The sequence below is a fragment of the Mustela nigripes genome, chromosome 3 (genome assembly GCF_022355385.1).
Source record: "Mustela nigripes isolate SB6536 chromosome 3, MUSNIG.SB6536, whole genome shotgun sequence".
NCBI lineage: Eukaryota > Metazoa > Chordata > Mammalia > Carnivora > Mustelidae > Mustela > Mustela nigripes.
The window spans coordinates 164,142,019-164,168,937 of NC_081559.1; the positions used below are offsets into that span (position 1 = coordinate 164,142,019).

The 26,919-nt window shown below is 32.0% G+C and overlaps 1 protein-coding gene across 45 annotated transcripts in view; it reads left to right on the top strand.

Annotated features, from left to right (window-relative positions):
* The window catches only part of RIMS2 (regulating synaptic membrane exocytosis 2), a 600,488-nt gene that overhangs the window by 300,154 nt on the left and 273,415 nt on the right, over window positions 1-26,919 (top strand). For 24 of the 45 annotated variants that reach the window (XM_059394973.1, XM_059394974.1, XM_059394987.1 and 21 more), the window contains 7 exons: window positions 8,210-8,418; window positions 9,866-9,985; window positions 12,501-12,600; window positions 13,542-13,665; window positions 15,202-15,248; window positions 16,625-16,737; window positions 26,339-26,469. In XM_059394973.1, the coding sequence (XP_059250956.1) occupies window positions 8,210-8,418; window positions 9,866-9,985; window positions 12,501-12,600; window positions 13,542-13,665; window positions 15,202-15,248; window positions 16,625-16,737; window positions 26,339-26,469 (844 nt within the window). Of the gene's footprint in view, window positions 1-7,999; window positions 8,068-8,209; window positions 8,419-9,865; window positions 9,986-12,500; window positions 12,601-13,541; window positions 13,666-15,201; window positions 15,249-16,624; window positions 16,738-22,618; window positions 22,667-26,338; window positions 26,470-26,919 lie in introns of all 45 variants that reach the window. The other 21 variants (XM_059394985.1, XM_059394986.1, XM_059395022.1 and 18 more) reach the window with 2 other exon arrangements.

Below are 26,919 nucleotides of genomic sequence, written 5' to 3' on the forward strand. Positions count from 1 at the left end.
TTTAATGGTAGCATTTTTTTAGTGATACATGAAATAATGGTATATATTATAATTGATAGCAACTTAGATGAAATGAAATAGAATACAATGATGTATATTATATTAAGTTATGTTACACTATGTTATGCTGTGTTATATATTTTATCTATCTATCTTTTTAGAATGTGAGTTTCATGAGGTCCTATTTGTACCCACAGAACCTAAGAACAGTTAAATACTGTACAATAATTGAAATGAATTCTAGTGGATATAACATATACCATCATTGTGTTATCCATATATTCTTCTTTAATAACACATGATTTACTAAAATTGACTAAAATCACATGTTATTAAAGAGGAATATAGTAATAGCACTAAAGGAGCAAGATTTATTTATTTATTTATTTATTTATTTTTAATTTATTTTTTTTAAAGATTTTATTTATTCATTTGACAGAGAGAGATCATAAGTAAGCAGAGAGGCAGGCAGAGAGAGAGAAAGGGAAGCAGGCTCCCCGCTGAGCAGAGAGCCCCATGCGGGACTTGATCCCAGGATCCTGAGATCATGACCTGAGCTGAAGGCAGCGGCTTAACCCACTGAGCTACCCAGGCACCCCAAGGAGCAAGATTTAAAAAAAAAAAAAAAAAAACCATGCTAATTATGAATAGTGTTTATCTTTCTCCTTAAAGTGCTAATGTATTTTGAGTAGCTTGGCTTTGGTTCGGAGGTTGAAACTTGGTCTAAAGAATCTATCTGGCCCTTTAGGTCTACTGATTTTTATGTTTTGGTCCATATCTTTAAAATTTGCTGCTTTGGAGTCTGGCAGTGTATGAGGAACAAATTACCACAAACCTAGTAGTTTAAAACAACACGTATTTGCTATCTTATAATTTCTGTTATTTGGGAGTTTCAGCATGGCCTAGCTGTCCACTCTGCCTAGAGTCTCAAAGCTACAATAAGGGTATTGGCTGGGCTGTGTTCTTATCTGGAGGCTCAACTGAGGAAGAATCTGATTCCACGTTCAGTGAAATTGTCAACCGTATCTTGTGACTGGATACCACCAAAATTCCTAGATGGTACCCACAGTTCCTGAACACAGCCTGCTGTTCCTTGGCACTTGGGCTCCTCCTCGTGGCTGCTTACTTCATCAAACTACCAAAGAAAATCTCTAGAGCAAATTGACTAGCTCTGCAGTCTTGCTAATGTTATCATGGGAGTGACGTACCATCACCTTGTCATTTTTCCACCTTAATTAGGAGCAAAAGCGTGACCACCACAAGGTGGGGATAATGGGGCACCACCTTAGAATCAGTTTTCCACGCACACCCTAACAGTTGTTTCTGAAGCAACTCCATAGTTTCCAACTACATAGTTGGAAAACCATCGCCTTAGAGAATAATATTCACTCTATGTAACTTTTTTTTTTTTTAAATTTTGAGTCTCCTTTAATACTGAACATTTTCTTTATGGGGGGAAATACTTATACCTTATTATCAGTTTTAACCATTACTTTATGAAGAAAAATGACCCTCCAGGAAGGTTTTGGCGTTATGTCTCAAAATAGTTTCCTGAAACACTTGCTCCATTAGAAGCGTTAGTATTGCAATTAGGTTTGTAGAAACTAAGTTATATAATTCTTATAAAGAAACATATTGTCATTACTATGTGAGAAGGACTCCACTCCAGAAATCTATTTATTAAATCTAGAGTTTCCCAAACTTGACTAGAAAACCTTTATATTACTTGACCTATTAACATTTTGCAGAATCAGTGTTTCAGGTTGGGAAATGCCAACTTTTATAGTTTGACGAGTTGAAGAGGAGGGCAAAATATCAGGAAGAGAAATGAGAGGAAAAATAAAAGATTATAAATGAATTTTCCCTATCTATTTTAGAATGTTTAATTATTTCATTTTGAAAATGATGATGATACTGTCAAATGGGGATGACTCTACAATTTGCAGAGAACTTTCATTACCATTATCATATTTAAACCTCTCAACAATCTGTGAGATACCACAATTAACCTCTTTTTATATGGATGGGGAAATGGGGCCTAATGTATTACTTGACTTGCCCAAGTCCTAAAATTAATAAAGAATGAAACAGATACTTTAACATAGGTTTTATGGCTCTAGCTACAAAATTCTTTGTCACCACATGCTGTGACCTTACAGTTTGGTTAAATTTAAAAATGAGGATATTAAGAATACTTTTATATAATATGTGATTTAATTGTAAAACCTGTGTTAATCTAAAGTAGTGAAAACAATGACATAAACAGTTAATAAACTCTTGCATTTACTCAGTGATTTAGAAAAAAATGTAATAAATAGAATATTTGACCCTTTTTCTCCATGTATTCAACACAGAACACACACACACACCCCGCACTGTTGGATTAGTTTGTGTTTTACAGTAGAGGTAAGTGAAAGAAAAAATCTTAGCCTAAGATGTGGGTCTTTGATTACTATTTTTAATCAGGTTTCATATTTATGTATGGTTAGCTTATAGTAATAGAATCATTGACTATCAGAGTTACCTAAAATTTAGTGTGCTTTTTGTGTAACTTCCTAACTGAAGCATTGATTTTCTCTAAGTCATGCTGACAAGTGGTACTCTAGACTTTTCTTTGAATTGTAAGAAGTTGCAAAGATAGTACACAGAGATTCTGTGTGCCCTTTGCCTGATGTCCTTCAATGATTACATCTTGTATAATTATAGCATAATATCAAAACCAGGAAACTGACATCAATTTATATAGTTTATATAGTTTTATGACATCACATATATGGATTTATAAACCCCTTCTTTATAAAGATACAGAACTGCTATACCATCACAATGATCTTTGTTATGTTACTTCTTTGTAGTAACGTTTTTTCCTCCCCCTGCTCATCCCTAACCTCTGCTAACCACTAATTTATTTTTCATCTCTATAATTTTATCATTTAGAGAATATTGTATGAATGAAATCATATGGTATGTAACATTTTGTGACCTTTTTTTCCCATTCTGCATATTGCCCTTGAGGTCCATCTATGTTGTATGTATAAATAGTTTTTTCTTTTTTATTACTGAGTAGTATTCAATGGTATGGATATACCACAGTTTGTTTGGTCATTTGCCTATTGAAAGATATTTTGGTTGTTTCTCTTCATGTAGAGAATTTAGCATTTTACCTCTAAGTATGATCCTAGCTATAGGTTTTTGGTTGATAATTTATTTGAGCAAGTTTTATATTCCTTGTTTTTTGAGAGGTTTTTATTTTTTATCAAGATTTTTTTTTTCTGCATCAAGGATTAGGATCATCTGATTTTTCTCTTTTAATTTGTGAATATGAAAGGTTGCATTGATTTTCAATATTCAATCAGTCTGGCATTCCAGCAATAAACCCCATTTGATCAGAGTGTATAATACTTTTTAATTATTGCTGAATTCTATTTGCTAATATTTTGTTAAGTATTTCTGTGTTCGTGAGGGATTTTAGTCTGCATTTTTTTGTTGTTGTTGTTTGCCATTTTCTTTCTCTGTATTCTGTTTCCTCTGATTTTTATTTCTCTGTTTTCTTTTTCCTGCCTTCCAGTGGGTTATTTGAACATTTTTTAAGAGTTGCATTTTGATTCATCTGTAATATTTTTTGAGTTTATTTCCTTGCAAAGATATATTTTTTAAATGGTTGCTCTGGGTAATATATTACATATGCACATCACATCCTACTGGTGTTTACATTTTACTAGAGTGAAGTGGAGAAACCTTGCATACCTTAAGTTCCTTTGCCTTTCCCTGTTTCTAATGAAATTTTCTTGAATATTTCTTCTATACATATCAAAAAGCACATCAGACAATGTATACTTTTTGTTTCAGACACTAAACATAATTTAGAAAGCCCAAGAGGAAAAGGAAAGTCTGTTGTATTTACCCATATTTATGCTTACCATGTTCTTTATTCCTTCTCAATATTTCCAGGTTTCCTCTTTTTCTTTTGCTTATTTTTGTTTCCAGAACTTTTCTTTAGTCATTCTTTTAGGGTAGGTCCGTTGGTGACAAATTCTCTTAGTTTTCTTTTGTCTGAGAATATCTTTATTTCTCATTCATTTTTGAGACATAATTTATCATGTTTAGAATTCAGGGTTGACATTCTTTTATTTCAGCAATTAAAAATATTGTTCCATTTTCTTCTGGCCTCCAAGGTTTCTGATCAGAAATCCACTGTCATTCGAATTGTTTTCCCTCTTTAGGTAAGGTGTTGTTTTTCTCTTGCTGCTTTTAAGACAGTTTGCGTTTAGTTTTTAGTTTGATTACAGTGTGTCTTGGCACAGATTTCTTTGAGTGTTTCATGTTTGGGAGTTAATGTAATTTTTTGAATCAGTAGGCTCAGCTTACATGTTTTAAAAATTTGTGAACTTTTTAGTCACTATTTCTTTAAATACTTTTTCAACCTTAGCTTTTCTTTCCTCTCCTTCTGGGACTACAATGACATGAATTTTATATCTTTTGTTATAATTCTTCAAGCTCCTGAGGCCTCACTTATTTTATTTATTTTTATTTTATTTTATTATTTTATTTTATTTTATGAGTCTACTTTGTTTTTCAGATTGGGTGATTTGTATTCTCTTCTGTTTTCAAGTTCATTGAGTTGTTCCTCTGTTTTCTGCATCCTACAGTTGAGCTCATCCATTTGCTTTTTAAATTTCAGTTATTTTTCAATTTTAAAATTTCCATTAGGTTCTTTCTATGTCTTCTTTTTCTTGTTCTGGAACTGGAAAGCGTAAGGATACATTTTTGAAATGTGACTAAGGGAAGAATATTTTATTATCTTAGTTCTGCCCTTTGAAGCTATACCAAATAAGAATATTAATACTAACAGTCCTAGTGGTTGAGGACTATTTTGTGTATGATTTACATTGATTACTGTATCTAATTCTTAGGTAATTCTATTTTTTAATAATTCAACAAATGTTTACTGGCTACCTACAACACTATTTTTTTTTTTTTTTTGGTCAGTCAAATATTTTGATTTGGCTTCAAATGGTTAATCAGCTTGTCTTTTATTTACTCAGGAAAGAACTTCATTTCTGCCCTTTTTGGTTGGTTGTAGGCATTGGTAGAAAGAGAGATTGTGAGCTGCGTTCTCACACCTTCACATAAACCAGCCAAGAATTTTCATTTAGGGTTTCTACACTTTATTTAATTCAGTTTGGAGATTAATCAGTGCTTCTGTATGGAGCAATGTTATATTTTCAAAGGGTTTTCTGAGATATAAATACTCTTAACTTTTTGGGTAGCCATAAATTTATAATTGTCAATTTGTGCCATGAGAAAGATGAGGAAGCACTTCTCTATTTTATAGATTAAAGAATATTTTTCCCTACCAAGTGAATTCTGTGTATATTAGATAGCCCAACTTCATCATTCTTCACAAATAAACTTCTTAACAGTATTATCTCCAGTGGTTTTCAAACATTATTGAGATTATAATCACCTGGTGGGTTGTTAAAAAACAGATTGCTAGGCCTTATCCACAGAATTTCTGATTACTTAAGTCTCGGCTGGTGCCTGACAATCTGGCACTTCTAACAAGTCCCGGGGTGAGGTGGCTTATGCCATTCAGCATGGGAACCATTTGTCTACACACAATTTTTCTACTTCCTTGTCTCCCTTTGATTCTTCAGTTACTTGAACAGATTTTAATTTTCATTATTCTATCCAAAGTGTTTTCTCTAACATCCTCTGAGCTTCATGTTGCAAATGTTCAAATGCAAACTTTTCAGTTCCTTATCTTACCTATTATACGGAAATCATTCACCATAGTTACTTTCTCCTCTTGCCAAGGAAACTCTTCTGTTTGGCTTGGAGAAATCCATCTCCCTCCCTCCTCCTTTTCTTTCTGGCCTGCTCGTCAGCCTCTCCTTTTCTCAATCCAAACTCTAAATGTTAGAATGCAGTCGGGCTTCTCTTCGTATCTTACTTTATCTTCTGTTTCTAAATGATCCACTTAGTCCAATTTGTGTGCTAGTAATTCCAGTTTATGTCTGCAGCTCGGACTTTTTCTTTGCTACAGCTTAACAAATTGATTTTTTATATGCCTACTTGAATAACTTATAAATATTTTGAAAAAGACATCCAAAATCAATCACCATACTTAACAAATTCTAAGATGCATATTTCTATCATTTTAATAGATGTGAATTTTATAGTCAATGACATATTAAATTCTATAAATAGAGTATTTCCTTCCTACCCCTTTCTAATAAAAAGTGCTCTTCCTCCAGCTTTTTCCATCTTATAAGTAGTTTTTCCTTCCATCCAGTTGTTAATGCCAGAAACTTGGGATTTATCCTTGACTCTTTCAGTCTTTCTTAGTTTTTTTTTTTTTTTTAAAGTAATATCTACACCCAACATGGGGCTTAAATTCATGACACTGAGATCAAGAGTCACATGTTCTACTGGCTAAGCCAGTTAAGGTACCCCCTTCAGTCTTTCTTAATTTTCTTATTTCTACCTCCAAAACATCTCTCAGTTCCCTTTTTTCTTACCTTATTTGTTGCTGTCACCTTTGTTCCAGCCATAATTACCTGTCCCATGGATTATTGCAAATGCCTATTAACTTGGTGTCTTCCAACCCAATTTGAGTTAGTACTTAGATTCATCTTTTTAAAATGTAAATCAGTTCATGTCAACATCTTGCTTAAAATCCTTCAGTGAATGAAATCCACGATCTTCAATATAGCATAAATAGTCCTCTCTAAGCTGGTTTGTGCTGCCTCGCCTCATTTAGGATTTGTTTTGGTTCAGACACACTGGTGTTCCATTGGTTGTTCTAGAATACTCTGTTTTCACTACTTCCTGGGATGTTCTTTCCTCCACTTTCTGTCTGCCTATCTTCTTGCTTTAGGCCACATATTTCATTTCTTATTTTAAAGATCACTTCTTTAAGGTCATTGCTGACTCCAAAATCTGCATTAGCTCTTATTATACTGTTTCATGGTGGTTTGAGAGTTCTGCCCTTTGCACTTATTATATTCTCTCATAGTGTACTCTCCTGTATGACATTCATGATTTATTTATTGTGTTTATCTTCACTCTGTTCTGTGTCTCACTGTTTTAGTCCTTATGCTAGAGCTTAGCACAATACATAGCAAATGGAAGGTATTTAGTAAATAGTTTTAAGAAAAATAAAATATGACTGGAGCTTAAAAAGATGCATATGTACACATATAAAATAAAAAGAATTTGTTTTAAATGTAAGGCAAATAAGGAGCACATAAATCTGGGAAATGGATATTCCTTCTTAGTTGCCAATTATATACATTATCTGACAAAATTACTATAAAGACATACCTTTTATGAGAATGCAATTTCTGCAAAAAATTTGAAAAATAATTTCAAAGTAATTTTAAGTAATTCATGATATTTAAGTAAAGTTGATATTATTTTTACTAGTAGAAATTCAGTGACACTGTCTTTTTCATTTTCATACAAAATTAATCTTTTGTGTAACCAATTCTTCTTTTTTAAACCACCCTGTTTTTTGGGGGGGGCGTTTCATACTACATCCAGAATAAAGAATATCATACTACATCCAGAAACAACATTTAATTACTTGTTTTTTTGTTTTTTGTTTTTAATGTTTCTTAACCTTTGGAGAACAAACTCATGTCTGTAGGCCAGCATGGAAAAAAATAGCATGAATAACAGACACAGTGGATAGTCTTTTTCTTTTTCAAAATATATAATTTTTTCATTTCTATTCCTGTTTATTATTAGCCTTTTCTCTTCTTGCAGAACTTTTGATCTGTAGGATCCATCTAGAGTACATAAACTTTATATTCTACATTCTATAAATTTGGCTCATTTGGAATCTTAGTTTTCTCTTGGTATATATAGTGAGTGCTGCAGACAAAGTTCTTGAAACCAGACAGGATCACATAGTTTAAAATGTTTATAATGTCTTTGTCTGTCCTTTCTTTCGCTGTCTCCTTTACTGCACTCTTTGTCTGTCTGACTCTCACAGGAGACATGGATTACAACTGGTTGGACCATACGTCTTGGCATAGCAGTGAGGCTTCCCCAATGTCTTTGGTGAGACATGTGGAGCCTTACTATTTAATTTTCGTTTTTCATTTCACTTTTCCTTTTTTATTTACACCTTTGCATGTTTTCTTTTTTTGTATCTTTTTTTTATTATTATTATTTTTGTTTTATTTTTATCCCACACCTGTAGGGGACAGTCAAAAGGGAAAAAGAAAAACTAGTGAGCAGGCAGTTTTGTCGGACTCTAACACCAGGTCTGAGAGACAAAAGAAAATGATGTACTTTGGTGGCCACTCTTTGGAAGAGGACTTGGAATGGTCTGAGCCTCAGATTAAGGACTCTGGGGTAGATACCTGTAGTAGCACAACCCTTAACGAGGAGCATAGCCATAGTGATAAGGTACTGACATTGTGGAGCCTGCCTTTTAACCTGCTCATTTGGTCTTCGTTTGCTCTCTGTCACTCATTCAAACAGAACATAATAAAAGGACAGGGCATTTCAAGGGTCAATGTAGCATTTCTTAAGGTGCAGAAAAGAAAAACAAAACCAAAACAAACAAACAAACCAAAATACTTCTTGCTTGCTTTGCTGTTTTTGTTGTTGGACGGCATACCAAAAAATAAGTAAATGAAATAAAAAATTAGGAACAAAGGAATGCTTTGTCTATGGTCGCATGAGAGAACTTTGTGATGTTTTTATAAACCACAAATATAAAGAATTTTTGGATTGGCTTATTTGATTGCTTGCATATATTTTCCTTGGGATGAAAATTAAATTATTAATAGTTTCAATCCCAGGCAAAAGGGAGATAATTGGGTCTGTTTGCACAGAAAAAGTTGTTTTTCTTTTTTCCCTTTCACTGTCATTTTGCTCTTTTGTTTTATTGTCATAGCATTTTAATGTAGTATTAATTAGTACTAGAACCATTGCCATCTGCTTTGGTATTTATTATTTTTGCTTTTAGAATAGTGAGACTTTTGAAATCTTTTTACCATATAAATTGAAACTTGTCTTTTGCTTGCCAAATTTTGCATGAAGATGTGCATGTTACTTTTCGATGACTATGAAACTGTGATTACACAAATCATTTACTTTGTTATTTGACATACAATTTATAATGGATGGTGTCATAATTTTTAAAGGGTTTGGCTCTGCCCTGAGAAAGAGATAAACTCCTAATATTTTCAAGCTTATTTAACAGTGGATATACCATGAATTATCTAATAAACTTAATTTACTAAATAGATTAAAGACCCAAAAGAACCAGTGAACCTACAAAAAGTGAGAAATATAAACTAGCCTCACCTTCGAATTAGGTCTCTTTCTCTCATGCAGATTCAACTGAAAAGTTACTGGGGCTTGTGTATTTTTATAATTTTAATCTAGAAACCTATTTCAAAGAAGCCCCATCATAGGTTCAAATTTGATGTGTTTCTATAATTTTAGCTTTTAACTTTTACTGTAATTAAGTCTTTCAAAATCTCCAGTAGTGTTTGAATATTAAAATATCATTTTAAATGAATCTAACCTCTTAGAATTTCAATCTATCTTTTCTGTTATGTGAATTTTTAATTAATCTTCAGTGTATAGGTAGTTTGCATATATTTTCAAGATTTCTCAGATTTCATAGAACAATATAACTGCAGTAATGTGTCAGGGCACTGTAAGAATTTGCAATAATTGGATTTCAAAAAATCTTGAGATTATAAAATTGAGCGTGTTAAATGCAAACTGGTTTGTGTAATCATAAGACTTTGGAAATCTGGAGTTTAGATATATTGTACAACAAGGGGTCATTTATCATAAAAGAAAATTAATTTTTTTGTTTGTTGATGTAATATGTCAGCACCCTGTGACGTGGCAGCCATCTAAAGATGGAGATCGTTTAATTGGTCGCATTTTGTTGAATAAGCGTCTAAAAGATGGAAGTGTGCCTCGAGATTCAGGAGCAATGCTTGGCTTGAAGGTATGTGATGAAATACGAGATTCTGGCTCTCCACTCCTTACTGATTTATGAGAAAAGCAAAAATTTAACAACTCTTTCCAATTTATGCTAGCTTGGTGTTTTTTTTCCCCCTGTTTCCAAGAATTCCCAAGTATTTGCACTCATTACCCCAAACCTTTTCATTTCCAAGTATTACTTATTCCACAATAATACTTAAATATATGATTTTGAAAATAAACCCAAATGATATGTTTGAATCCTGAATACAGCTCTCAAACTTATTTTATTTATACAGTTTGTTCTTTAAGGCTGTATCTGTGTTTATACACTATTAAAACAATGGCTTTAATCAATTACTAAATATGCAAACTTGGGAATGTATATATTTAGGACACAGTGTTTAAAGGAAAACCACAGGCCTCAAATAGCATCACTTAGGTTAAGGCCCCATATCCCTAACTTACCACAGTTTTAGCCCCCCATTAGTGTAACCTCTATCCAGTCAACATGGGAATTTCCTGGGCAATACTAGGAAATTTATTGATAGTCTCCCTTTTGGAGGGCAGTCTTGCCTTAACAGTGCATTCCTTGCTAATAAATTCTTTCCTCATTTATATATTTATATACACGTGTGTGTGTGTGTGTGTATTTTAATGCCCTTTCTCTGCCTTTGAAAACCTTTCTTTTGTTGAGCTCAGCAGACCTGTCTTCAGCGTACTAGATGAGATGCTGTTCAATTCATGAATCACTTAATAAAGCCAATTAGATCTTCGAATTTAGTCGGTTGAATTTTGTTTTTTAACAATCAGAATGTAATTTTTGTTTAAGTGTAGGAAAATGTGGGCGTTGTGTGTATTCGTGTGTAGGAGAAAGAGAATACTGTTTAAAGTCTGGAAACTCAAAAATACTTATGTTAGGAGATTTACTATAAATATTAATTTATATTTGACTGTAAAATACCAGGTAGTTATTTGGTAAGTAGATCAAATAGAACTCTTTTTTATTTTTTATTTTTTTATTGTTGTTGTTGGTTTGTTGTTATTATTGTTCGTCTGTACGGTGAATTAACAACTGAAGTGAAAAAAGAGTAAATGGTTTTTAGAGTTAAGCAATGGCCATGGAAGTTGTCCTATAGAATATAGTGAGATGTTAGAAAACTTTGGGGGTAAGTGGAATCGGCCAACTAACATTTATTGGGTGGCTGCCCCACAGATGGCCCTGATCTGAGCCCTTTACTTCTATCAGATTATTTAATGCAACAGATGAGAAATAGGTTTAGAGAAGTGTCATAACTTGCCCGTGGTCACAGAGATGATGATGGAGGTGAGATTTAAATCCAGATCTGTCCAACAGAGTGTTAAAGCAGTAAAAAGGAGAGGGCAGGAAGTCTTGGTTTGAATCCCTGGTAAGTCATTACTAGCAACATGACATAGGGCAACTGAACTTCTGTTAGCCTCAGATTCCTCATCTATAAAATGGAGATAATAATGCTTACTGAATTATTATAATAAACTTAAATACAGCAATATACAAGCATTTAGCAGAGTAGCTAGCACTCTGTAAGATTTTAATAATAATGGTAGTATCAAGTATCATTAGTTATTATTATTAAAGTTTATCAAGCCAGGAAAGTTTTAAAATATTCCATAGTATCTGCACATTTAATTTTCAGAATCAAACATAGGACTAATTAGTTAATAAGAACTGGATTGCAACTGAGGGTATTTTACTGCAACTTAGGAATAAATAACATAGAAAAAGCCAGTGATTTTTTAAAATTCAGATAACATTCACTCAATTTAGAGAAAAAAAAACTTAATGAAGTTAATTACTATTATTTGCTTAACATGCTATAAAATTGATACATTGCTTGAATGGTAGTTGATCACAAGCATTAATTTTGTAAGAGGCCAGTCTTACAGGTACCCATATGACTCCACAGCATTATTGCTAATAATTATTTTTCCTTTTTCTTAAAGATATGCATTAATAGAAACATAAAAATAGAAAAATTGGAATGCAAATGGCCTGAAGTTTACATAAGTTATAATGAGATTAAGTACATTTTGTAGTTTTCTTAGGGAAAATCCATCATTATCACTTACATTAATCAATGAGCCTGAAAGATTACTAAATAATGGAATTGTGATGGCTTACCATAGTCAAAGTAACAAATATTTATGTGATTAAGATATTTGAAATCTATAACTAGAAACGTTAATATAATTATATAATACTGTAAGAGCATGTTTTTGGAAATGATAAAAACAATTCTGAGAGAAATTACAGTTTACTAAGTTCTTTCTAAGGTATGTGATTTTTTTTTAAACAAATAATTGTGAAAATTTTAGAATATGTGAAAAAAAGTCCACTCATGGAACATGTAGTCAGTTTCTAATAACACCATATTATTAAAAATTATTTTTAGAATATTATAGTTTTAAAAGCTACAAATTATCTAGTTATTTTTTACTTGAATCTTCAACTATGTTTCTTTGAACAATATGCCTGTTTTAACACTTTTCTCTTTTAAAAGGTTGTAGGAGGAAAGATGACTGAATCAGGTCGGCTTTGTGCTTTTATTACCAAAGTAAAAAAAGGAAGTTTAGCTGATACTGTAGGACATCTTAGACCAGGTAGGTTTCTATCTTTGATTATTTATATTTAAACTGTTAAACTGAAGTAGTTATGAAAAAGTCATCCTCACTTAGAAATGATTTGACCAAAAATCAGGAACTCATTTTTAACTTAAATAAAAAATCTCTATTCTTAATGGAAAATGTAACTATTATTTCTTGAGTCACATTAGATAAAAAGCTTTTTATATTTACTGATGCTTTTGGCTGATGGATATTCTTATTGTGTATCTAGTATTAATCTATTTTGCTTCCCATAAGGCTTCATTTTTTAAAAAATTCCAACAGTTTAGGAAACAAACATTATAGATAAATACATATTTTCTACAACGTGTGATTCCTTATCTCTTTGGTAATGGATACTATTGGAGAGATCCTTGAGTGCCTTGAAGGGAATATGATAAGATGATAAGTATTAAGCCTTTTGTATAAGAAACTGTAGGGTGCCTGGGCGGCTCAGTTGGTTAAATGTCTGTCTTCGGCTCAGGTCATGGTCCCAGGGTCCTGGGATTGAGCCCTGCACAGCATCCAGCTCCCCGCTCACTCAGCAGGGAGTCTGCTGCTTTTCTTTCTTTCCCCGCCACCCCTGTCCCGGCCACCCTGCTGTGTGTTGCATAGATATTGACAAACCTAGAATATAGTCATAAAATTTTCAAAGAGTTAACAGATTTTAATAATTTCTAGAATCAGACTCCTATTTAGAAACCACAGAGATAACTTTTATGTAGTTTTATCCCTCAGACCTTTGTCCTTTTGGGTAAAAATACTAATCATCCTTATCATCAAATGTTATGCCAATGGAGCTGTTCTCAGTATGTCATACTTCATGACAGTGACTTTATTCTTTGAAGTTCATTGCAGTTTAAGGGTGCTTTGGTTTCAAAGGCATTTTATGGGATTAGTTTTCTTTCTAAGATTATCATTACTGGAATATACTCTAGGTGATGAAGTATTAGAATGGAATGGAAGGTTTTTGCAAGGAGCCACATTTGAAGAAGTGTATAACATCATTCTGGAATCCAAACCTGAACCACAAGTGGAGCTTGTTGTTTCAAGACCTATTGGGTGAGTCGGCTTGTGTATTTTATGAACATACCTTATAAGTTGACTACTCTTGCACATTTGTAGTATGCAATCTAAAAATCTGATTGTTCTATAAAAATTATTGTTTTGAGGGCAGTGCTTCTTTTCTCCTTTTTTGCTAAAACAGCTCACCAAAAATCATGCCATTTCTTTATCTGATCATGCCAGAATATACAGTTATTATAGAAGAAGAAATATTTAGATGTTTATTTTTTTTAATTGTCTATTAGCTTAATAGGGGGCTAACGGCATAGTAGGAGGAGACTATAGTAACAATTACTTCTAAAAGAAAGTTCACGAACTGTAGTCCTCTACATTGTGAAAATAAGGGTCAATGAATTTTACATATTTTTTTCAAAATGGAGATTTTAACATAGGAAAGAGAGGTCCCAAGGATACACTGTTCCTAAACAGAGGGAACAGTTTAAGGAACAGCATGATATGTTTAAGGAAACAGACAAAAAATAAGCAAATACCAAAGTACTCCGTGGCGTTTGTAATATTTTACCTCTAGATTCAAATAGCAATTTCCAAAAGTTGGCAATAAATACAGTCTTTTGTACTGTATGCTGATAATTTCTCATTAAATATCACAGCAGTGTTTCCCTTATAGAAGCTTATATTCTAAGCCAATGTAAGAGATATACCTATAACTAAGTAAAAGCTATAGGAAATATATATACAATGACAGCAAATTATTAAGTGCAAGTTTGGGGTAAGAGTATTTGAGGGTGGAAGCTATAAAAATTCTTTTTTTTTTTTTTTTTTTGAAGAATACCAATGCCCTGTTGTCATTCATTTAGGAAATGATCAGACTATATTATTTTGATCTCTTTTTATGCTGGAGAAAATGACTTACATTGGTAACTTAGTTTTATTGAAGGGTTCCTTTCAAAGTAATGATCCTATAATCATATTTTTGCTTAATATCTCAAATTCATAAATATTCTTTTATATACTTTTCCTGAATGACCTTTACTATTAAAATCTGTCAGTCCTGGAAAATCTCCAACAAAAATGTCCATACTTTTGGCATAAATTCAGTTACCATTTGTAAGTCCCAAAGAAAAACCTGTTTGCATTTTTTCCTCAATGGAGTTAATACATTTAAAAAATTTCATCCACAATCTGAATCTTTAAATTTTTCTTGTGGTGATACTTTATTTATAACTCAATATTGTTGATTAAAGAAGAGAATAGGATTCAAATATATCGTAAAACCTGTCTTAAATTCAAAAATTTATTAGAATGGGCAGTCATGTAGTAAAACACATAGAAAATGAAATATATTTTTGTAAGTCTTCTATAAATCATATGACTGTTTATTCCTTTCGAAGTAGTTGAGGTTAGTTCAGAACACTTTGATTAGCAATAAAGTACTACAGCTTGTTTTCTCTTACTTATGTAACACTACTATCATACACAGTTTTGTTCATTTTACACTGATTGATGATCATAAAAATAGCAGTTGCATTAATTGTGGAAACAATTTCTTGCTTTCTTGTTCTGTCATTTCAGAGATATCCCTAGAATCCCTGATAGCACACATGCACAACTGGAGTCCAGTAAGTCTCATTCATTCTAGAAGAAAATACTAATATTGTCATTTTCCAGGGGTCAAATGAAGTATTTTGTCTATTAATATGAAATAAGAAATAGAATAATCTTGTTATCAAATACATAGTTATTGTATAAATGAAAAATTTAGTATTATTTCATATTATTATGGGATAAAGTACAAAATTCTATAATATTTTAAGATAGTGTTTTTTAATCACGCCCTCTTAACTACTATATATTTTTAGATGGCTTTATTAAGGTACACTATAATAAATAGCACTGAAGTACCCAATGAGGTAAGTTTTGATGTACAAATGAAACCATCATCACAACAAAAATAATGAACATACCCATCTTTCCTACAAGTTTCACTCCCTCCTTCCTTAATTTCTTCTAATTTTAAAATTTACTACTTTGTAAACTACCCCTCAGTAAGTGGGGGGAATGCTTGGGACAATCTAGTGAGTCATATCCTAATTTCTCTTTTTAGAAAACAGGATAGTAGTTTTGATTTGGCATCAGAGTAGTAATGGAACAATAGACAAATAAGTTTAAGTAATGTTAAATATGTAAGTGCTTTTTATTACTTGTGTTTGAGTGCAATTTCAGATGTTAAACAAATGGCTTTTTTCCACTGAACTAAATTTCTTGATTGATTGAGAATAAAGTAAGGGGTGTTCTAAAAGAAGAGAGGAGATGGGTTGCCATTTGAAGTCTGTTGATCAGGGGAGACCATATTGAAAAGGAAGTGATTGGAGCAAAGATTTGGAAGAGTGGCTATGTGGGGGAAGAGGTTTCCAGGGACAGGGACCAAGTGGTGCAGTGTCTCAGGCAGGGAATCCTAGGATGTGCCGGAGGAAAGCAAGGAGGCAAGTATTGCTGCACTGGAGTGAGCAGTGGGAAGGATGAAGGATGGGGAGACATGGCAGCCAGATTGCATAGAGTTTGTGAACCACTGTAAAGTCTACTTCCTTTTGGGCTTTTATTCTGTGGGAAATCAGAACTACACAGGTTGGTTTTGAGGAGAGATTTATGTTTTAAAATATGGCTACTGTGTTGGAAAATAGTTCAAATGGAGTCAAGGATGAAAGCAGAGAGAGTAGTGAGAAAACTATTTTGATATTTAGTATTTAATTTGGTGACTTAGGCCATTGGTGGTAGCAATGGAGTTGATGAGAAGTGATCGGATCGTATAATAATTAAGAATATACTATTAAAGTAGATTTTTTGCTTTTATTTCACAATGATAAGTGACTCTAAAATAAAGACATAAAATAAAGTCTTAAAAATAAATAAATAATTTAAAAGCAATATGGTAAAGATTATTAAATACTAAGGAAGAATAATCATTATTGTTCTTTATGTATAATTACCGTTTCAGGTTCTAGCTCTTTTGAATCTCAAAAAATGGATCGCCCTTCTATTTCCGTTACCTCTCCCATGAGTCCAGGCATGTTGAGGGATGTTCCACAATACTTATCTGGACAACTTTCAGTATGTAATCACTACATTAATTTCTCTTTTTGGAATACCAAGTACTGTTATTACTATGTGACAATAACTTTTTGTAAACCAACTCCTTTTTAGAATTTAATTGTGCTTTTAACCATCAGTTTTCACATTATCAGTAGTTTTGATTTCTTGAAATTTAACTTTAATTATTTAGCATAGAGTTTTCTTATTAGATTATATTAGATTTTCTAGAATTTAATGAGAGAATTTGTGGGGATATCTAAAACCTTTACTTTAGTAATTTTATTCCAAAATTCAAGGTCATGATTTTTGCTCAATATATTAAAATGACTATAATTTGTCCTAGACTTTTGAGAGAAATCAGATTGCTGTACTGTACAAAGATGTATATTTAAGGTGAAAGTAAATTTTATACATTCCCTGCTTTTCAAGTTCAAGGAAATTTGGTATGAATTTCATAGTAAATAATTGGGGTATGAATATTGCTGAGGTATTATACTTGAAAAGCTTTGGTCGCAAGCCAAAACTGAATAAATGGGGAAATATATAATAACTGGGTATACTGGTGATTTCATAGTAAGTGACCCCTAATCTTGAACATTTTGTATAAAAACTAAAAATTCAGTTAGGCATATTCTGCCTGTATTAGAAGAGCTTTGCAAATTTGAGTCCTCACTTTTTATCAATTTCTTCAATTGTCATTCTCTTTTTAAACTATTTAAAATATTAAAATATCTAAATTCATCCAGTTGCATTTTAGAGACATAATGCTGATGAGTTACTAAACTTGCAATTTTATATGTATTAAGAACTATTTAGATTCTCAAAATCCAGACATTGAATTTTGGATAAAAATGTTATAATTGAAAACTAAACTATTCTTGGGCTGTTATTTTAAGAACAATAGGAAAAGCTTTTTTTTTAAAATCAGCTATGTAATTTCTCCTTTTATTTTTTGGGGGTAGAGGAGGTATATGATTTTTACTGAAGAATTTTTATTAATTAAAAGCCATAGGAAGTATAAGCAGAGTTAACATTAAAATTCTTGAAATAGTTATTAGACATATCTATTCTGGAGCTATTTTGATCACAAAAGTGACAATAACAGAAAGATTATGCAAGAAAGAAGTTGAGATACTATTAGGAGCTTGTAAATGTTTTACTAAAATGAATTTCTTCTCTTTATTATTTTTTTTTTCCTTTCTCTCATAAACAGATTGAACTTTTTCACTTGAAGACAGTGGTCTTTTTTCATTTTCTTTATAAGTAGCATCTTTCTACTTACTCTTTTACATGTATTGACAGCATAGATGTTGTCATTTATAAATGTATATGTATTTTCTTCCAGCACTTTAGAAAGTGATAATATTAAGATTATTTATTAAATTATTATGGCTCCTTTCAAATAGTCCATCTTTAAATAATACTTAGGATGGCTGGATGATGCCAGTACATAAATGTGTATGTGCATGTGTGCATGTGTGCGTGTATGTGTGTGTGTGTGTGTGTATTGGCTTCATTGGGTGGAGGAGGGAGTGGAAGTGGAAGTTAGACTTTCATAGTAAGTAAGTACCATTTTGTTACTGTCTTTGAAATCCCAAAGCCCTATAGAAATTGGACTGGGGAGGAGGGGGGAAGATGGAGGAGCATAGCAAAGGCATTTAGACAAATTTCAAATTCAGCTATTTTTTATCATGTTTCAAAATGAATATACTAGAAAGGTAAGACTTAAATATTTGGGGGAATATAGACATGAAGTTTTACTTCTAAGGGTATAATTAATGATTTAAAGTCATAGGATTTCCATTTATAAATGGTGTTAGTTTAAAGTCCATGTAATTGTAAAATGTGTACATCTTATCACTTTCTTATGACTTAGAAAGGATATGTTCCAGTAAGATAACATTAATAAGTATAATACATATTTGTTGTGGTAAATCTAGAGAGTATAGATAAATAACTAAAAAATCAAAATCACCTATAATCCCACCACTCAAATGTAACTTTTCACATACATACGATTTTTAAACAAAAGTGATAAATCTGTTCATAGTATTTTGAGACCTGCTTTTTCACTTAGTCACATATTGTACATTTTTTCTTGAAAATTTTTTCTGTAAATATTTTTCTTAAAATTATTTTAAGAGCTATTATATATTATTACATATTATATCATTTTAACTTAATTTGCTATTATGGGACATCTTGTTTGTTCTTAATTTATATTGCTATAAACATGAATCTTCACTCATCTCTTCAAGAAATATATGTTAAGTTCTGACCCTAGGTCAGCCATAATATTAGTTGCTGGGAATATAACAGTGATAAGATATATATGGATTTTATCCTCATGAAACTTAATTTTATGTTTATTCTTTGCATGCAAAAAACCACAAGATATATTATTTCTAATATATTTAATCCTATGCCTATGAACTGGAGACAGTTTTTGCTCTAATGATATAGAGTTTAGGAAATACATCCACATATGTCACTTTTTGGGAAAATTCCTAGGAATCCCCAAGGTAACATTACAGTTCCTATCTCCTTCTACTTATTTTACCTTTATAAATTTTTATTTTGGTGAGATTTTACCTGAGCTCATAACTCAGAAGTTTATGATGTTGCTAATTGCAGAGAACAAAGATAATTTGTATGGTATGTGAGCTGACCTCCTAATATATTTGTCAGTTCATGGACTGATATTTTCTCAAATAGAAATATACATAGAATTTAAATTGTTGTTTAAACGTTCACTTCAAGGTTACTGATGATTTTTAAAAATTTATGCAGGTTAATTCCTCTCTATGCTTGAATTCTGCTGCCGCTTGTTATTATCCTAGGGCATAACTGTAAAAGTGTCATTAATACATTTGGTGAGAAACTCGGTATGAGCTCAGGTTTATGACTCCTGGACTATAGGTTAGCCTTCTCAGTGTCAACACTCCCTAATTTTGATTCGTTTTAAAACTCGTGTTCTAACACAGTTCAACAGTTCCCTTCTGTAGAGGATTGCTTTTGTAGTTCTTTCAATATTTTTAAATTAATCTGGAATCTTTGGCTAGTTTTTGGTAGAACGTTGAGGTAAAAGACAGCCATCAACTCTTTTTAAAAATGAGGAATGGCTCAAAATTCTTTCTATAGGAACACATTGATTCTTTTTGACAGTCATATTTTATTTAACTCCTAGGTCTGTGGTTGATTTGCAGCTATAATGTTTCCCTACATTACCTTGTTTTAATATTTTTCTGACTCTATTTTTAGTGATTATTTGCAAATATTGTACATATCCATTTTGTATGCCCATTTAAGTGGAATAGATAACTGAAGAATAGGTATGTATTCTTCATACCTCTTTAGAAATTCTATAGCCTTTTTAAACCTCTGTAAATGAAAGTGTTTTCCTTTGCGCTTTTGTTTATTATGCCTCGTCATCACAACCTTTTTATTCCAGAAGCATTGCCTAAAAGGAATGCCCTAAAGATGGTAGTGCAGTATGGTAGAGTGATATTAAAAATGCAAAGCAAATTATGTATAAATTCACTTCTGTGACAGTTGTTACAGATATTTCCAGTTTAAAATACGTTAATGTTTTTAGTTACAAATTGTAATGCCATATATAATATTTCACCATTCCTGTAGGAAATATCCAGAATCCATAGAGGCAGAAAGCTGCTTAGTCCTTGCCAAGAGTTGGAGTGATAAGGGAATGGGGATTGATTACTTCATAGGTACAGTATATTCTGGGATAATACGAGGTTTTGAAACTAGAGGGAGGTAGTGGTTGCACAGTGCTGTGAATGTACTAAATGCCATTGAATTGTACCCTTTAAAATGGTTACTTTTAGGGTATTGTTTGCATTTCATCTCCATTTAAAAAACTAGCAAGAGAAAAATATGCTTTTATAGTCAAGTTCAATGTATAAATTTAGAGGTGAAGATTAGTTTTAAATTACCGTAGATTGTAGACTACCGACTTCAGAAATCTGTGAGTTGCTCATTTGAGACCATTTTAGAAGATGTCAAATGTTTGCCTTCAAGGACTAATTTATTCCAAAATGCTGTTTGTCTCAAATTAATTTTTTTTTTAGTTTGTGAAGTAATATTTACTTCAAAACCCTTCTATTACCTTGCTACTTTGGGTCTAAAACAGGCAGAACAGGTGAGAGAACAAGGAAAATAAAATCTATTTCCAAATAGAGTGTTTTGTTAGTCCCTTTGTTCAGCTTGCCTTGTCAATCTCTATGCATTTCATACATCCCTGGCCCATTTGCTAGAGAAGTAACCACGTAGGATTATGCTGAAAGGTATCAGTAACATACTCCATTTCTAAAGATTTCTTTCTTCCTTTGGAAATGTCTCCACATGAAAAGGAAAATGGCTTAGATTTGAGACAGCCTTGGTTTTTGGAGAGAAAGATGACTTAAATGATTGATACCTGCTTTTAAGGTCTGCTTTTAAGGTCTTTTAAGGAGATTGGGTTTTAGATTTATGTCTTAACAGTCTCTATCTGATGATAGTTGAATTAGGCAACCGTCCTCCGACTGCCTATTATCTGTTTCCTTATAACAGTGGAAAGGTCTGAAGCCTCTATTTATAACTCTTTGAATTAGACAAGCGAGATATCCATGAGAAGTATGAAGAAAGGGATGGAATCTTGGTGAAAGAAAACAATTAAATGCCTTGAAATCCATCCCCGAACCCAGACATGTGCATCTGATTTTTGTTACGGATTTAACCATTGACCTGCCTTAATAAAGACACAAAATTCTGATTATTGTAGTGTTATTTGGAAACTCTTTTCAAGTGAAAACAGAATAAGCCAGAAGAGAAAGAAAACTTGACTTTATTCTGGGCATTTGAAATAGACTGATTTAAATTTAAATAGACTGGGCTTTGCTTTTCTTTTCCTTTCTTTTCTCTTCTTTTTTCTCATTCCTTTTTTCCCTTCTCTTCTCTTCTTGTCTCTTCTCTCCCCTTCCCTTCCCTTCTCTCCTCTCTCCTTTTCTGTTTTTGTTTTTTTAGAACCCAGCTTTGTTTTCTACCTTTAAACTCTCTTTTTGAGTATAGGCAACTGTCTGCAGCCTTTTTCTGTGTCTGTTTCCTCGTCTCAAATTAGCATAATAGCAACTACCTCCTAATGTTGTTGGAAGCAATGAACTTGCAATAAAGTATCAGTAAAAGCTTGGAAAAATATGAAGAACTACATAAATAAAAAGAAGTGAGGTATTATCATTAATAAGTGTGATTAGCAACAAACAGTGTTATCTTGAGTGATACCTAATAAATGTTTAAAATGGTGTTTAAATCCTTGAATTTGGTGTAAATTCTTAAGATGTGAATCAACTAATTAATCCAGTGTCTTCTGCACACTTTTATCTACTTTTTTTTTTTTAAAGAAATGCTAAAGCCAACTTGTCTAATATTTTTTAAACTTTTGTTAAACGTATTTTGGAGAAGTCATGCAGTTACTTCTACAGATTACTTTTCACTATAATCCTATGATGCATTTTCATGAAACATCTTCTTGGACTATGATTTTTTTCTGTGGTAGTGTGTTTAAGGGTGAAACTTGAAATTTCTTGACTCTTGGATTATGTTTATACTCATTCTTTCAGAGTATATGAGCCCCAGAGTGTTATTTTACATTCAGTCTTACTTCCTATTATGTTGATTACATTGAAAAATTCCAAGATTTTATATGGTTTTTATATGTTTTAGCATTTTGGCAAGATTAACTTATTCATTTCGTTGAAGTACTTAATTTAGATATATGTTGTTATGTAAAAAGTATATTTAAGGGATAGTTTTCTGTGTTTATTTTACTTTTGGTCTTTTAGTTCCAGCGTGTTGTCCTTTTTGGTTTTGTTTTATTGCTTTTTTCTTTAATTTTGCTTACCAGAGCCAAAGCCTTAGTAGAAGAACAACGCCTTTTGTTCCTAGGGTTCAGGTAAAGGCCTTGTCTGCCTGATAGAAATTAAAGTTGTGTTTTAACCCTTATTTGTATGTTTTTGGAAAATGCGTAGTAGGAAACTTTTTTTGGTATGTTGCTCCAAACCATATTATTGACTTTCAAATCATTTTATAAGCCAGCTTGTAAAATTCTGCATGGGGATTAAAATACAATAAAAATTTAAAGAGACAATCTTTGTTAGTGATTTTATATTACTGAACCAAGTACTAAACTCATAGGTTTCAGACTGTACTTATATGTATGTATATGTAACATTGACAAAACAGCTGATTTTATACTGTTGATATTATCCTTTATTACACTAAGGTTGCTGTCTCTTTAAATCATTCATTATATCACTTAACATCTACATTCTCTTGCATTTTCCAAGCAACAACTCCTTGAGGAGATTGGCAAATAAATTTGTACCTTATCTAAAATATGAATTTTATGCATATTATATATAAGGTTCAACTTTGGAAAGTGTATTACTTTGAAAGAACAAAATAACAATCTAAATAAAATAAGTTGGGTTTATGTTGCTTACATTTTGTAATTGAAATGTCATTTAATTTTACCGTAATACTTGGTACAAGTTGTTTGCCTCTTTTCATTAGGAAACCCCTATATGGTAAAGTAATGACAATATAGTTTTCTTTAAAGTAGTAGTATGCTTTCCTTGCTTTGCTGCATGTTTTTTTTGTTGTTGTTAGTTTTGAATAATACTAATTTTAAAAATTACAATTGTTTACTTAATGTTATTTAGAGTTAAATATTTACTTGTGCTCTTCAGTTCTCCTTAGGGAATTTAAGAATGGGTACATGGTTAAGCTGGAATGATTGTTATATTAAGACAATTAAAATGAAGCCATGATTTCTATTAATGAAATTGAACTAAGATAAGAAGGATGTCATATCTAGGACTGTGGAGATACATTTGTTCCATTTTGGGGAAATCAACATACATTTTAACCATTCATTTGAAAAGCACAGATAAGAAATTTAGGACTTTGATAAAATAATCTAGCAAATAAGAAAATTCTGTTTTGATAAGGTGAACTGGATATCTATTAAAAACTTCAATGCAAATCCTGTAATATAAAATAAAAATTAGGGCTATTGATCAAATGCCTAATTTAAGACAGTTTATTAAAAGTTGTAATTTTGATGAAAAATCCGTAAAACTAAAAAGTGCCTGTTTTTTTTTAACCTATATTATTTTAACATTTATGTATTTGGAAAGTATGATTTAATAAATTATAAGGTATAATTATGAAAATATGAAAGCCATATGCCTAATATGTTTGCATGAAAAATGAGTATTATTGACAAATGATATTTTTCATTTTCCGTGGCATAAGAAAATCTAAAAAGAATACTACTTATCAAACATTTTGAAGTTAGGTATCTGAAATGTTTCTAACCATTTGAGAGGAGCAAAAAGATCGCCTATGGAGAGGGCAAGTGTTTAGCCTCACCCCTTGTAAAAGTGGGCAGAAATCAATGATTTTCTCTAATAATTATGAACTTAGTCTAATAATGATTATTATTGTTTCTTAGTTTCTCAGCGTATAGTTCATCAGAAAATTGTTCTTTAGCCTTTCAGAATCTTTTTCTCTTTGAAGTGCCTAATATTTATGTCATGATCCTCAGAGAAGGATTTTTAATATCATGGGAAAATAAAGCTATAAGCTGTTTTTTTTTTTCTTTAGAAAATAGAGACTATCAGAAATTAATGTGGTTTTGGTAACACCTTTTAGAGGAACCATGAGGCTATGTGACAACATCTGTTTCATCTCATATACGAGATTCTTGTATTTCTTTCTTTTGTTGTTGTTTCCCCCTTATGTCTTTTGCCCCAAAAATAGTCTTTTTTTCCCACTTATCCTCATCTGTATTTATGTTCTCATATTGTTACACAAGGAAATACTTGAACTTTTTTTCTATTTGCATGTTAACCCCTCCCCCCCCTTACCCAGTTTGTTGATCTCCTAGTTTAAGGCAGTGGTTCTCAAACTTGAATGCCTAAGAGAATCACCAGGAGGATTGATTAAAACATGAGTTCCTGGGCCCCGTTCTGATTCAGTAGGTGACAGGTAGGCCACAGGAATTTGGAACTTTTTAACAAATAAGCCAGATAACGCTGATATAAGGAGGTGAGGGAGCCACACTTGAAGAAAAACTTGTCTAGAGACTATACCTGGCAGCTCTATTAGGAAAACTTTGTTGCACAACAGCTAGAAAATACCTGCCTTCCACATAAGGACTTAGTACAGCGTGAAGAGTAATAATTATAATTTTTAAAAATTAAATACTTCTTACTATTACTAAGAGGGCTAATTCCATTTGACTGAAAATCAGGATAAATAATTTTATATACTCTTCTGGGCAATCAGTCTTCCTCTTCTGAGTCAAAAGTCTTGCTCAGCCTCTCATTCTCTAAAATCTGAAGTGAGGGACAGAACAAAACCATGCTAGAAATGGAACTACACTACCAGTCTATCATGTATACATGCATATATATAAATTTATTTTATATGATTTGATCTATATGTGTATGTATGTATGATATGTATTTATTCATGTATGTCAGAGCCTGGCCCAGACCTGACTGGCCATTTCAGAGGAAGAGGGCAAGACTGACATTAAATGTATATTTATATTTTTTAAACTGCTGCAAATATTGTACATCCAGATTAAAATAAAAATTGAACTATTAAAAAGCATATAAACCACCAAACTCTATCTCAACCATAATTTTATTCCCAGATTTCAGGTTTTGGTTTTGATATCAAGATAGTGGTCAAAGATGTGCTGAGTTCTGAACCAAAATGTGGGGTAGAGCCATGGTTATAAATCCTGACATGGTAGAAACAGCTAGCTAGGTGTGGGAGTGTGAGGTATGTGTGTGGGAGGTGGTAATTGTTAAATCAAATGAATTTAGCAACTGGATATGAAGTTCTAATCCCTAATTATGTCTTAGGGAAATCACTCACATTTTCTCATCTTGAATGATAAAATATATCCTATTATTCTAAGGCTGTGATACATCTTCCTCACTAATGAAAAGGGACTTTATGTCTGTGTAAGAAAAAATCTATAAAGATGAATTTATTATGGTTTTAAATTCAAACTTAAGGAGTCTATTGATTAAAGCTACTAGTAATTTCACCTTGCTTATAATCTTTGAGATGTCTTTTTAAATGAAATGTTTTATCTTTTAAAACATTTGCTTAAAAATTCCCTATGAATGCCATATAAATAAGGTATCTATTCAATTCATTTGGGCAGTTATTCTGAGCTCATTATTGTAGGGGAACTAAAATGAACCATAGTGATTCTTGCATAAAGATAGACATAGCAGTCATTGTACATAAAGTTCTTAGTTATGGCAGTGTAATTATTATGTGCATGTTAATAAGCAGTCAAATTAGGATAACAAAAAGCTCAAGTGATTTATTAATCAACCCAAAATATCTAAATTATTTCCTCTACTCATTGAAGTTATTATAGCATATCCTTTTATTTTAACTCTCTGCAGCTTACTAAGTAGAACTTACATTCTGTGCTCACATTAATGTAAGAGAGTGGGGCAAAGATTGGAAATATAAACATTATGTTATGGTAAAAAAAAGTTTGAGCTGATAAATGAATATTTTTGCTTTTCAGATAAAACTATGGTTTGACAAGGTTGGTCATCAATTAATAGTTACGATTCTGGGAGCAAAGGATCTCCCTTCCAGGGAAGATGGGAGGCCAAGGAATCCTTATGTCAAAATTTACTTTCTTCCAGACAGAAGGTAAGGGTGTGAAACAGAAGTAAATGTTCTTGAAAATAAATAAGAAATGTTAATAACAGTAGGTGTTTCAGTTCGGTCTTATTTATTTTTATATATCACACTAGTCAGCTATTTATGAAGTTTAACATAAGCATAATGATTCAAATGATTCACATGATTCATATTTTATTATGATTCTTATTAGTCTTCAAAATGGTGACCGTGAGTGCAAGATTGTTTTAAAATGCATATCAAATGTCATAGATGATTTTATTGAATATTTATTTTACATTGTATGGATTTTTTTTTTTTTTTCAGAGAGAGTGAGCACAGGCAGACAGAGTGGCAGGCAGAGGCAGAGGGAGAAGCAGGCTTCCGCCGAGCAAGGAGCCCAATGTGGGACTCGATCCCAGGACGCTGGGATCATGACCTGAGCATACTCAGGTGTCCCCATTGTATGGATTCTTTTTT